This window comes from Liolophura sinensis, chromosome 6, assembly GCF_032854445.1.
Source record: "Liolophura sinensis isolate JHLJ2023 chromosome 6, CUHK_Ljap_v2, whole genome shotgun sequence".
NCBI classification, from domain to species: Eukaryota; Metazoa; Mollusca; class Polyplacophora; order Chitonida; family Chitonidae; genus Liolophura; species Liolophura sinensis.
The window spans coordinates 20,164,040-20,177,427 of record NC_088300.1 but is presented as its reverse complement, the minus strand read 5'-3'; the positions used below and the strand labels follow the sequence as shown (position 1 = coordinate 20,177,427).

The 13,388-nt window shown below is 40.5% G+C and overlaps 2 protein-coding genes across 2 annotated transcripts in view; both read left to right on the top strand.

Annotated features, from left to right (window-relative positions):
• The window catches only part of LOC135466983 (cytochrome P450 2J4-like), a 28,657-nt gene extending 25,256 nt beyond the window's left edge, over positions 1 to 3,401 (top strand). Inside the window, exons 6-7 of the mRNA XM_064744736.1 lie at positions 1,941 to 2,137; positions 2,481 to 3,401. Coding sequence (XP_064600806.1) covers positions 1,941 to 2,122 — 182 coding nt within the window. The 3' untranslated portion in view covers positions 2,123 to 2,137; positions 2,481 to 3,401. The remainder of the gene's footprint in view (positions 1 to 1,940; positions 2,138 to 2,480) is intronic.
• Positions 3,402 to 7,430: 4,029 nt separating this feature from the next.
• Positions 7,431 to 11,721, top strand: LOC135466982 (cytochrome P450 2J6-like). The gene is made up of 4 exons (XM_064744735.1): positions 7,431 to 7,773; positions 8,213 to 8,734; positions 9,206 to 9,646; positions 11,026 to 11,721. The coding sequence occupies exons 1-4, from the start codon at positions 7,431 to 7,433 to the stop codon at positions 11,205 to 11,207; spliced, it is 1,488 nt and encodes a 495-aa protein (XP_064600805.1). The 3' UTR covers positions 11,208 to 11,721.
• The last annotated feature ends 1,667 nt before the right edge of the window (positions 11,722 to 13,388 follow it).

The window sequence follows — 13,388 nt, the reverse complement described above, 5'->3', positions numbered from 1 at the left end:
CAGGCATTCTGCCAATCGTCTTCGTTCTTTACTGTGTTTAATACATTGTAGCAAATAGTGCTCTATGGTTTCATCATGCTCTTGACAGGCTGGGCAAGTTGGTGAAGAATTTTGGATTATAGTTGCTAGATGTGCTTTGAGCCCTGTTTTCCCTAGTCTCAGGCGTGATATGTTTTTGTCATCTTGGTTATTCAATAATTGGAACGAATTTAATTTTGTAATCGTTCCGTTTAATATTTTATAGTGCCACCGTCCGCGGGATTCTTTATCCCATTCCTCTTTCCACTGATTGTTAATTTGGGTATTGATCAATGTATATATTTCATTTTGGCTCAGGGGGACGTCTATATCTTGTTCATATTTTCGTAGGCTCGATTTTGCTGCCTGATCTGCAATTTCATTTCCTCGAATATTAACGTGCGCTGGAACCCATGCTAGAGTCAGGTCGGTTTTTTGTTTCTGTATTTTGTCAGTTAGCGAGATTATTTCTTGTAGGAGGTCTGGTCTACTCTCAGATTTGGAGTTTTGGATGGAAATTATTCCGCTGAGGGAGTCGCTTAGTATGGCTACTCGGTTTGGTTTGTTCTCAAGAATCCATTGTAGTGCCAGTGCCATTTGTGAAAGCATAACAGGCCCTGTTATATATGTACAGCGCGGACCTGACGGAAAGCACCTTGTTCAATGCTCTGTTTATTTAACTGTAGGTCTCATTTTATATATAAAGCATTGTTTACATTGTAATATTGAGTAACTGAGTCTGTTTTCTGTTGCTGTTTTCAATACCGTAACAATACAGTGAGTTGGAGAACAGCTGGTTAAATAAAATTATGCCACGAAGTGGTTACGTTTATGCACTGGATTCAATAATTGAAATGCAGTTACACGGAATACCGGCCATACACAAATGAAGGAAAATGTAGGAAAATCAAAAATAATACTTTGGACAAATAGGCCTGTATCGTTTTACTACTATACTGTTTAGTGTGATGGAGACAGCTGAACAAGGCCCTTCTTCATATGTAAACGCTGGGTCAATCCACAGCTGTCTACCTCGACCGGATATATCACAAAGAAAGTAGCTTGTAACTTCACTGGCACCAGATAATAGGTACGCTTTGACATTCAACTGGAAAACTGGGATCGCCAGTCCCGTTCACTTCTGATACACTATATTTCAACCAATGGGCACATGTCAAACGCCCGGCAGCAGAACGTTGACGTGATGTTACTGGCGTCAAATGTTTCCATGATGACGTAATGTGATAATGGAACTGTTGTGAGAATAACATGGTCAGGATGAAGCGAGGAATTCGTCTACAATGGACGCTGAATCGGAAGCATTATTGGGGAATTTGTGACATTGGGGGTGGTGGTGGTATAGCGTTATGCGACATTCTGTCAGCAGGTACTTTACAATGGACCATTTTAGTAGTGCGCGCTAACTGCATTACAAGAAAATCTGTTCTGCGTTCACTGGTTACGTGTGACCATTTGCCAACTATAGCTCACTTATTTGGTTTTTCTCATTCTGTAGTCCTTTTATATCTCTCGCCTTTTATAACACATTTATTCTGCTTTCGCTTTAGGCGTATCCATAAAGATAGCTTCTCTCCTGTAAGTCAGTTATCTGGCGTCACGCACCAAATAGGTAAATAAATAAATAAAAGTTTGATACAACTGTATACTGTCGTCAGTGTTAAGCCATCATTTATTCAATATTAAAACAGCTTGTTACATTACAAGTCAAGTTGGATGTCAATGTTTTGAAAATCTGTTGTGGTCACGTGTGCTATGGCTTGCTAAACTATGTTTTTTCTAACCATTCTGTAGTCCTTTTATATCTGGACTCCGTCTCCCATGCTCACCTTCTGGAAGGAATGACGTCCAGTAGAGCATGGCTTTTGAGGTTATTCAACAGATTATTGGTACTATGTTAACAGGTAAGCGAGTGTGCTTGGGAGAGAGCTTGGCCAGGATGGAGTTGTTCCTCTACCTGTCTTCCATGCTGCAAAGGTTTATCTTCAAAGCCCCGGAAGGTGTGACGTCATTGTCTGAAAAGGCTATTATCGGCCTTACCCGACGACCCCCAAAGTATAGTCTAAGGGCTGTCACAGCCTCCTGAAAGTGACGCCATCGGGTAGGTATTCTGTAAATAGCCACAATGTTATCACCTTCAAAGAAGTCGTTTGATACAATGTAAGGATACAAACAAGTACGTAAGCATAGATGGAAAGATTTTTGTGAAAGGTGAAAATCATATCAGTCTGGTTGATAACTATATCATAAGACTACATTTGCTAAATACTTGAACTTACCTGTGGGCTTTAGTGATAATGATAACGATATTGATAATGTAAGGGCGCTAATCCTTTACTATTTATACTTTCATTTTCTCCGTTAGAGGGAATTCTTAATTATTAGGTTAATTACTGGTATGTATGTATGCATTGGGTTTTACGGGGCACTTGACAATTTTTCAGTCGCATGATGAGGAGGTGCACATATACTGTGTCCTCGTGTCACAGAGCAAGTCCATGCCATCAAAGTGCTGCCGCCACTGAAGACACCAAACACGATACCCCACCCAGTCACCTTATACCCCACCCAGTCACGCTGTACCCCACCCAGTCACATTGTACCCCCACCTAGTCACATTGTACCCCACTCAGTCACATTGTATCACACTGTGCCCCACCCGAGGACATTATACTATAAATAACTCCGACTGCGAGACGGAGGCTGTAACGATAAGGTCACCCAAGTCGTCTTTAATTACCGGTGCAGAAAAACGAGCTTTTCAAACACAGTGGAAGAAAACATGTGGAGGAAAACAAAAAATGAACTCGGTGTCCGTCACTGACTTTATTTTTTGTTTTCCTCCATATTAACATTTCTGTACTGCATTGAACAAACACTATTATGTGTATATGCGTTGGTGGTTGCGTGCGTGAGTGCGTGTAAATGTATGCATTTATGTTGACGAGTTTTAGTAGTCTTTCATAACACTTTTATACATGATCGGATGACATTTGCCTTGAATAAGAACTCAAAGGAGTTCTTTGTGTCGAAAACATGCTTATGAAGTTTAACATTATGTATTAGAAAAAATGTTCAAAGTGTATTTTCCTTGCAATAAAATGCTTTGCATGAATGTATCGGTATTTTTTACTTTATATGCTTTCTTATTTCTTGGGTGGTTTGTGTGAAACATTGTTTTGGAAATTGATCTTGCGATTATTGCTCGAGACGTCCAATATAGTTAACTAGTTTCTACGCCCATGTCTATAAACCTTACTACTGTCGAAGAAGTGGAACATTCGGCGTGAAAGACATTTGAAATTTTTTCAATAAAATCAACTAAAAACTTACCTCATTTGCCGCAAAATATAGAAATCAACTTCGGAGACACCATGGTGATAGTCTCTAAAGGGAACACAAGTCATGTGATATGGCTCATTTGTATCCCCATTAGGCAGTATAGGTGTGGTAAATAGAGTACTGCATTTAATAAATATTGTTTAAAGAAAATTGAGAATTTGCATTGATTTCTTTATTAATTCCAACATATCTGCTGTACAACACATGATTTATACTACAATATTACATATACAATATGTTCGTCAGATTACATTACCGGATGTATCGATCATACACAGTGCATTTTGAAGGCCATTTTATTGTATTCATCGATTAGAGTTTTACTCGTACTCAAGAATAATTCACGTATACGACGGCGGCCAGTATTGCGGTGAGAGGAAACCGAACAGAGCTAGTGGGAAACCCACCCCCACTACCAGATTACGGACAAACCCTCCCATGTACGACCGGAGAGGACGCCACCATGGTGTTGAGAAGCTCCTTGGTCATTATGTTGCGCTAGCACGCTGACAACTAGACAACGAAGACCACAATAATAAAAAATCAGAACTGAAATTCGCATTGAAACTGAACTGAAAAAATGAAAGGGACGTATTGACCATTGAATAGCCACAGCTCCAAATTACCTTTAGCCTACCTAGAAGTGCACAGAAAAATGACCCAGCCATGGCCAGCCTATGTACTATCGACCGCTGTGGCCGCCCGGAGCTGGTATGATGTAACTAGGTTGGGGTGTAACTAATGTCTGGTGTCTTCGGCATGATACTACAGTGGCGGCAGCACTTTGGCTGCATGGATTCGCACTGGCACAGGAAGACAAAGTGTATGTACACACAACTAATGACTCCTTGTCGTCATGTGACTAAAAAATTGTTAAGGACGACGTAAAACCCCAAGCATATATACATACATACATTCTGTCTGACAAATACTTGCGAATATCTACATATATCTCGATTCGGCTTGTACCGCAAATTGAATCGCAGTGGGAAACGAGATCAAATGTACATACTTGTACCTTCGGTTTCGGGATATACTGCTAGAAGAATTCCACGGATTTTTTGGCCATTTACAAGCTCAAAAGAAATCTTCTGCACTGTCAAGAACTAGCACCAGGTCAAGGTCACAACAGCTTTTAAGCATTTGATTGGTCACGTCTTCGAGGTCAGTCGGAACATGCTCGACCTATTTCTTGGGGTCTCTTCAATAGAGGGAAGTAAATTTTTTAATTCATCAAACAGCAGTGTTTTCTACCTACATGAATTAAAAAAAAACAGTGATAGCACTAGACAGTATCTTGAATAATCATACCTGGCACTGCTATTTATTTATTTATTTCATTAGTGTTTTACGCCGTACTCAACAATATTTCACTCATACGACAGCGGCCAGCATTATGGCTGGAGGAGCTCGAGCAGTACATGGGGACAACTCAAGCCCATCCGCAGGTTGCTGAAAGACTTACTTATTCAAGTAAGTAGAGGGCATGTTTTACAATATGTAAGATTTGTTCCCCTTCGTAGAGGGCTGGAAAACTTTTTCATGTGGTCCTTCGCAAACGTTAAACTGTACAGACGCCATTTGTTGGCCCCACAACTAATGAGAGCGGGAAATCTATAAACTCCCTGTTCAAGACAGGGTTTGAACCCTCACTTCGTGCGCCGGCATTTTTTCGCATTATAAATGAAGGTGTCACGCTGCTTTTCTGGAAATGCAGCGACGAAATACTTGAACTAAATACTACCAATAAATACGGTTGTTCGTAAGACGTTAATTACGAGAAATTCAGCAGAATTGTTCAGGCCTTATCGTGATGACGCTCCATAGTACGATCCACCCGCCTTACGTACTGTAATAAGCAATGCTGCGGGGCAGTCATTTAGTTGATTTGGAGGCAGAAATTCTATGAGACGTGGCTCCCACTTGTTTTCCCACATCATCGCTGAATATTCTTAATGTCTCAGTTTGTGGAACTTGCAATGTTTTTCTTCTTTTAACCGCCAGTAAAATCCTGTCGACTTACGTATCTCTCGTCGATGTGGATGGTTACGCCTGTGATTGTCAGTAAAAAGTTTCCTGCAATTTCTTCTTCATCTTTAACAAAAAGCTGATCAAAATCTGGGCCTGTTAGCTAATTTAACTGTAAAACTAAAGCATCATCAGTCGTTTTGCTACAGGGCACGTGCTGTTGTTTGTAAACAGAAAGTAGTTCTCGCGTGACGTATCATAACGTCAAGTTGCTAACGCCGACGTGCCATTATCAAGGCGCTCAGTATGAACTATGCGGCAAGATCGCCACAGCTTTAAAACATAGACAACCATGGATGGTGTATGATAATTGAATTTATGGTTTTATTTACCGGTGTAATCTTTGATTAATATTATAGTTGTAATGATTAATTCTCACATCGGATGTACGATGCACTGATGATCGACTGGCTTTAAACAATCCTTACATATATGATGTAGGCCTATGACCACCTCCGCTGGATTAATCCACACACTCTCCAGATTGTGTATCTTACCGCGACCTGCACTTGTACGAAGACCAAAGCGATTCCGTGTCTTGCAGACTTTACGGCAGTAGTTTCAATTTTGACAATGTAATTATCCTTACTTGGATAGCAATATACCCCATGATCATATATATGACAAGAACGTCTCTCACCTTACATATCTAGCATTTATTAACTCCTGTGTTGTATATGACGATTTCAATCAACGTCACAAGTTATTATTGCAAGAACTGGCGTGTCAAAGATATTCCATCAAACGCCTTCACCTTAAGTTTTACATTGAGTACAATTCTCTTGTAAGTAAATATGGACATAACCTATGTAATAATACAGAAATAAATAAATAACAAATAAAACCTTTAGCCTTATAAGTCCACTACATATTACATTTAGCGTCGCGAGTTAGTGATGATATAGATGGCCACGTTTGCTCTCAAGTAGGATCCCTATATGGTTTGCCGCATGTTAAATGCGTATTAGCATATGCTCTAACAACTACCTGAACAATTCCTGGTAAGATTTATTTAATACATGTAAGCCCACACCTTTACTCAAACAAAGGTATGCTTCTAATGCGAAAAAGTACCATTAGGATTCGAACTCTTCCTCAAAGCCCTGCTTGTTCTTCACAATGACTTAGCTAACCCACTATACTATGAGGGCTGATAATAACCATCTGTACATCAGCCGTCGACCAAGATGAAGGTTTCAGGTTAATAATCGCTGGGTCAATTCCAAGAAAACAATGTTCCACACAAACTACCAAACGAACTGTAAGATAGTATAAAACTATTAAATTAAGACGGATTCATGCAAACAGATGCAGTCAGCAGCCTTTAAAAGACGCAAGGAATGCTCTAAGCGAATGACTGAAATCAGTACTCACATCACGTATCATGCCTAGTTTACAAGCTGTCGACAAACAAAACATTTATCTCAGGTACGCCTTGATTCTAACCTTCACAGGTTGGATAAACTTTGAAAAAAAAGCAGCTCCCATTTCAGTCCAAAATTTTCATTTTTGATCGAGAGTGCATTTACCTTATTGAATATTTAATATTACCTTATTGAAGGACACATCGTGTTCTACTTGCTGGATAAATTTGAAACCAGGTGTCAGGATTACCAGAGATATACGGCCGGTTGTAGGTAGGACTAAATGATTTTCTGTATTAATGGTGAGTACAACGTAAACCCCAAATCAAATAGACAAATCAATAGTGTATCGAAGGCAAATTACTATACAATCGATCGAGTATCCTGCTACTAGGTCAATCGGTCAATTACATCACATGTAACATACATAAATGTCAAGCTGATTGTTATGAATATGCAAGTGTGTCATGGTCTACTGATCTTATGCCCTTGTTATCGTATAGTGTAATGGACATCTAACTGCAGAGAATGGAAGTTGTTTGCAGGGCACCCATGCACAGTGTTTATATACTAAACACTGTGCGTTGTACACACGCTGCAAGGCCTACATATACCTCAATACCTCAATGTGAGTCTCAGTCATTGTTGTTCACAGCAGTGATGTGGTACGACGTCCTGTGCACGAACGTGGCGGCGGTGGCCGTCGTCGTGCTCGTCCTACTGGTCTTCTTCCTCCGATCCACTTCCCGTCCTGCCCACCAACCCCCAGGACCCACGCCCTGGCCCGTCATCGGTAACTTCCCCAGCCTACGGGGAGACCTGTTCACCGCCCTACAGAAGCTCCGTTCTCAGTATGGGGACATCTACCTCCTGTACATGGGCAGTAAGCCGGCAGTCTTCGTTCATGGCCGCGAAAACCTGCAGGAGGTGCTAGTGACCAGGGGGGACGAGTTTGCAGATCGGCCCAAACTGCTGTTCTCTGAGACTCTATCTAAAGGAAAGGGTATGTGGAATACGGCTTTGTCATAACAAGTAAAGTTTAGCGGTCAGTGGACTTTTTTCTTGCTTACCTGAATTTTTAAAAATAAAATGAAGCCTTATTCTCAGCCATGCCACCTTTTGTCAATATAAACGAACTGCTGAAGCCTACAGTGTTTGATCGCTCATCTTTATTATACCCGTTCTGTATGTAGTCATCGGTCAGTATGGATTAACAGCAATGATCAAAGTTCCAATAAAAAGGGGGTCATTTTGCGAATAGGAAATGCTAGCCACACTAAGTGGATTGAGCGTTCGCCTAATGTTCCTCCATTGATGGATCAGCAGTAAAACCTTTTATGTGTATAAGGTTATAATTATACTAGTATATAAAATGTCTGGTAAGAATATATATATATATATATATATATATATAGGCATACGTGAAATCTCTCTTGCCACAGGTGTGGGCTGTGCGTCAGGTGAACCTTGGAAAGAGCAAAGACGGTTCGCCCTGCAAACTTTAAGGGATTTCGGCTTCGGCAAAGTGAGTTTGGAGGGTAGAGTGATTGAGGAAATCGAAGTCCTTGTGGAATGTCTGACAAGCACGAAGGAGTCCACATTTCCCATCGGTAAACTGATTCACACGTCTGTGGGAAATGTAATCTGCTCTCTGGTGTTCGGAGATCGTTTCCAACATGATGACCCCAAGTTTGTGGCCTACATGAGCTCAATCGAAAAAAACTTCGAGGACGTTGGATTTGCAGGTCCACTAAACTTTATTCCATGGTTGAAATACTTGCCCGGAGACTTCTTTAATTTTAAAAAGGTTATGAATAACGTAGAGGTGTTGGAAAGTTTTACAAGCGATCAGATCCAACACCACAAAGACACATTTAATCCGGATGAGCCTCGGGATTTCATCGACGCCTACTTGTCTGAGATGTATAAAGCTCAAGAAAAAAACCCACACACGACATTTGAGGGTGAGTGGATTATCTTTTCATTCTAGTGTCTACAAACCGGTTTAATTTCTGTCAACTTTGTCGTTTGTGACTCTTCGAATATCAGAATGCCTCTGTCGAGTATTGTTAAAAGATACATGAAACATTTGGTTTTTATTTTGTAACATACACTAGTATTGTAAACTGATCACACATTCAGAGGAAGTTCACGGGAAGACCATGCATTCCCGACTTAGGATAAAATAGAGGGTTGTATTTTTAATTGGGTTGGCATACCTTTCTTCATTTCCCATAAAACCCTAGTCTTCGTTTTATTCCTTACAGTTTCATATGTCCTTTTAGTCCGGAAGAATGAAATACTTCAAACGCATTAGTCAATAAATAAAGCTTGATAAAAGATTCTTAAAATTTCGTTTGTGCCTGTCATCTCAGAAAGAGACCCAGGCTATGACGATGTAATAATGATACATTTTCCGTCTTTTTATATCTCAGATGAACAACTTCTCAAGGTCATTGGTGATTTGTTTGTTGCTGGCACTGAAACTACATCGACAACTCTCCAGTGGGCGTTGTTGTACATGATAAACTACCCGGCTGTTCAGACCAAAGTTCGGGCGGAGATTCATTCTGTTATCGGAAGAGGCAGGTTTCCGACTATGGCCGACCGCAAACACATGCCTTACATGGAAGCCACTCTGATGGAGGTACAGCGATGTGCAGATATCACGCCATTAAGCGTACCACACGCAGCGTCACAGGACACCTCTTTAGCGGGGTATGCAATCCCCAAAGGCACCATCATCATGACCCCCTTAATCAGCTTACACAAGGACCCACAGGTGTGGAAAGATCCCGAAGTCTTTGATCCCAGCCGATTCCTGGATTCTGATGGAAATATTGTCAAGTCTGATAACTTGTTGCCATTTTCCGCAGGTAATTCATTTGATGATTCTCATGTGCTCGATGATTTTCTCGTGCTCTACACTAAAAAAATCAATCCGTTAATTTTACAGAAAGTCTGTTGTCTGTGTAATACAAGAGTGTATTCTGCTATAGCTACAGATTATTCTGTTAACTGGAACACAATTATTCTTTTTATTCAAGATAGAGATTCTAATAGAATAACAAGATAACATGTTGAATATGACACAGTATTGTATAATATGACACAGTTATAACAGAATACATTCTAGCATCACTCATACAACAGACGTTCTGTTAAAATTAACAGATTAATTTTTATGTATATGAATCTCATGTAATTTATCATTCTCATGTGCTCTATGATATAAAGGGGTGGATACGATTATAGGGAACAGGTTGTGTGAGAACAATGTCGATTTGATACGTCAAAAAATGACGAGCATACATCTTCGCTCCAAGTTTCTTATTGTTTCTTAATGGATGTGAAATGTGTAGATGATGTAGTGGTAATGACAGTCTTCTGAGAATGAGGATGGCACGTTTAGACATTAATGGAAGTGAAATATGTAGATGATGTAGTGGTAATGACAGTCTTCTGTGAGAATGAGGATGGCACGTTTAGACATTAATGGAAGTGAAATATGTAAATGATGTAGTGATAATGAAAGTCTTCTGTGAGAATGAGGATGGCACGTTTGGACATTAATGGAAGTGAAATATGTAGGTGATGTAGTGGTAATGACAGTCTTCTGTGAGAATGAGGATGGCACGTTTGGACATTAATGGAAGTGAAATATGTAGGTGATGTAGTGGTAATGACAGTCTTCTGTGAGAATGAGGATGGCACGTTTAGACATTAATGGAAGTGAAATATGTAGATGATGTAGTGATAATGACAGTCTTCTGTGAGAATGAGGATGGCACGTTTAGACATTAATGGAAGTGAAATATGTAGATGATGTAGTGATAATGAAAGTCCTCTGTGAGAATGATGATAGCACGTTTAGACATTAATGGAAGTGAAATATGTAGATGATGTAGTGGTAATGACAGTCTTCTGTGAGATTGAGGACGGCACGTTTAGGCATTAATGGAAGTGAAATGTGAAGATCATGTATTTTGCATATGAAGTACCCCGACATGGGAGTGGTGGCGAATATGGTGAGTTGGTAAATATTGCTGGAGGTGTGCATGTGCTTTTAAAGAATTTGTCTCTCTTTATATTCATCCAAAATAACGCGTTATCCTGTAGCTAACTTTTCGGATAAGAGAGCGTGGCTTTTGATTTAAACAATATTTATTTCGAACCAACGAAAAAGGATGAACATCTCTCCGCAAATGTGGGAAAAGGGGTATTATTTTACAGAATATTGGTACTATTTTAACAGGTAAGCGAGTGTGCTTGGGAGAGAGCTTGGCCAGGATGGAGTTGTTCCTATTCCTGACTTCCATGCTGCAGAGGTTTGTCTTCAAAGCCCCGGAGGGTGTGACGTCCTTGTCTGAAAAGGCTGTTATAGGCATTACCCGGCAACCCCCAGCGTATAATCTTAGGGCTATCATGGCCGTCTGAAAGGAATGTCATTGGGCAGTCTTTTGTAGTAGCCTGTTGTGTAACAACAAAGAGCAGTCCACGTATTTACGACGAGAGGAGGAAAGGCAGAGCTGCCTACCTCTGATGAATCAAATGTGTAATGAAATCTGATTTTTATGTGTAAAAAATTCACCGTTTGAGTGTATTTCTTTTTACAATATATAAACACCCCTTTTCACACTTGGATAAGCATACACCAGAATGAGCCTAAAGGCTTTTTGGTCAGATCAAGCCAACCATGCTGGATTTATTTTTTACTGATTTGTTGTTAACGTCCTCCTCATGATTATTTCATTGGTGACGGCTTTTCCAGAGTCGGTGGGAGGAAAACCAAGAATTTACACACGTCCCTGGTGACCTTGCCACTCACCGGTAAATGTATTTGCCCTCACAGTTTTATCCTTCTTGATCCTGGATCCCCAGACAACTTTATCGGGATCAATCTTTGGTAAACACGCTGCGCAATCCATATACTAAGACTGGAGATGACAAGGCAGGAACATATCCAGGCACTTTTGGGAGAGCCTGTTTTGTCATTATTTGGGCACATTTCATGAATAAACCCAAAGGGACTTCTACCACATTTGTATTTGTTTTCGATTTTAGAATCTGGGAAGGCTTGTTTTACCACCCGGTTTAATGTACCTGTGTTGTAAGTGGCAAGTTCATTTGAATAATAAACTCAGTCATCAGAGTGTCTGCTTTTATCACTGACCGCTCTGCGCCTAAATTCTGTTTAGGCATGAATGCTGTTATAGATGTGTCTACCTTCGAAGTTTGTTTGTTAGCCAGATGACTTTTTTTGCGGACGTGTCTAGTGAGGTCAGATTTCCCGGAATGCGTTATCGAAATGTAATAATTACAGTACGAGCAGTGAGCAAACTGTGGTCCCTTCTTCGACGGTCTAATGTTAGGATAAGATGAATAGGGCTCCAAGTATTTCTGACCATTTCTCTTGGCTTTTTAGAGGCAAGAACTGGAGATTCATTTGACGTTCTCCTTTTGGTCGCCATTTCGCGCTATTTCCACGATGACGCGTTACGCATGCGCAACGGAGGCGGATGGCGGCGCTGGTGTACCATTAGTATCAAGGGGAGATAACCGATCCAAGAGAGTGGGTAAGGGGAGATTACGTTTCTTCCTCATACGATATCCAGTACATGTGGGCCTACTAAACTTCTAAATATTCGTGGTATAACAAGTTCGGGCGTAGTATTAACCATACACATTTCGTTAAAAATGCATGTGTGGCTATGGATAATTGTATGAGGATTGACCATACTGGCTGACATTCCCGAGATGCAGCTACATGTGTGTAGGTCGGATCACACCCTTGTGGTAACCCTTCACCTGGGGAACATCATCAGCTAACAGTGCCACACGTATATTGAAGGCATTATGGAAAGTATACCCCGCTCCCCCCAAAAAACCAACCGTGCTCAAGAATCTAAAAAAGAAAATCAAAAGCAACATCGCGGTATCGTGGCTACAGCGTGTATATACGTGGTACTTTTCGTCATGTTTGCAGGCTGAAGCTTACGAAACTTGTTTGAAAAGAAATACCTTTAGATGTGTTGGTGAGATATACAAATCCGCTGTTAAATAAAACTACTCAGATAGGTCAACTCTCACACATTACTCTTAATTGTGTTCAAATTGTTGTCAGCGCAGCGGAAATGCAAGAATAGAGTACTAACTGTATCCGAATCGTTTTCAAATCATTGGAACATGTATTAAAACGGTTTGTTGATTATCAAAGGCTGTTAAAAGATATAATCATAATATCAGTGGCCTATCTCGTCATTCTTTACTCTATCACCCACTGATGAACAGGTCAACTTCAGGATTTCCCCGACATGAATCCTTAAACGTTACGTCAACCACTGAAGCGCCGCTACACATCAGCTGTCGCACGAAGAATGTTTACCCAGATTGCGGCAATTATGTCCCTGACTACTCACCACACTAACTGCTACAAACCCACTGGCAGTAAGTTTATCCACTTGTTAACTAATAGGAATATTATAACAACACTATTATAGTCTTCTAACACTTGTGGACGAACCGGTCGAATGGCTGTTGTTGGTGTCGTCTTGACTTGGAGTCGATCGACAACGCAGAAGCACAGTGACCTTCCACTACAACCTGCCGGCGAACATA

Coding starts and splice junctions, on each gene's coding strand:
- LOC135466982 (XM_064744735.1), top strand. CDS start 7,431: ATGTGGTACGACGTCCTGTGCACGAACGTGGCGGCGGTGGCCGTCGTC. Junction 8,735..9,205: donor CCCACACACGACATTTGAGG/GTGAGTGGATTA, acceptor TTTATATCTCAG/ATGAACAACTTCTCAAGGTC. Junction 9,647..11,025: donor CTTGTTGCCATTTTCCGCAG/GTAATTCATTTG, acceptor CTATTTTAACAG/GTAAGCGAGTGTGCTTGGGA.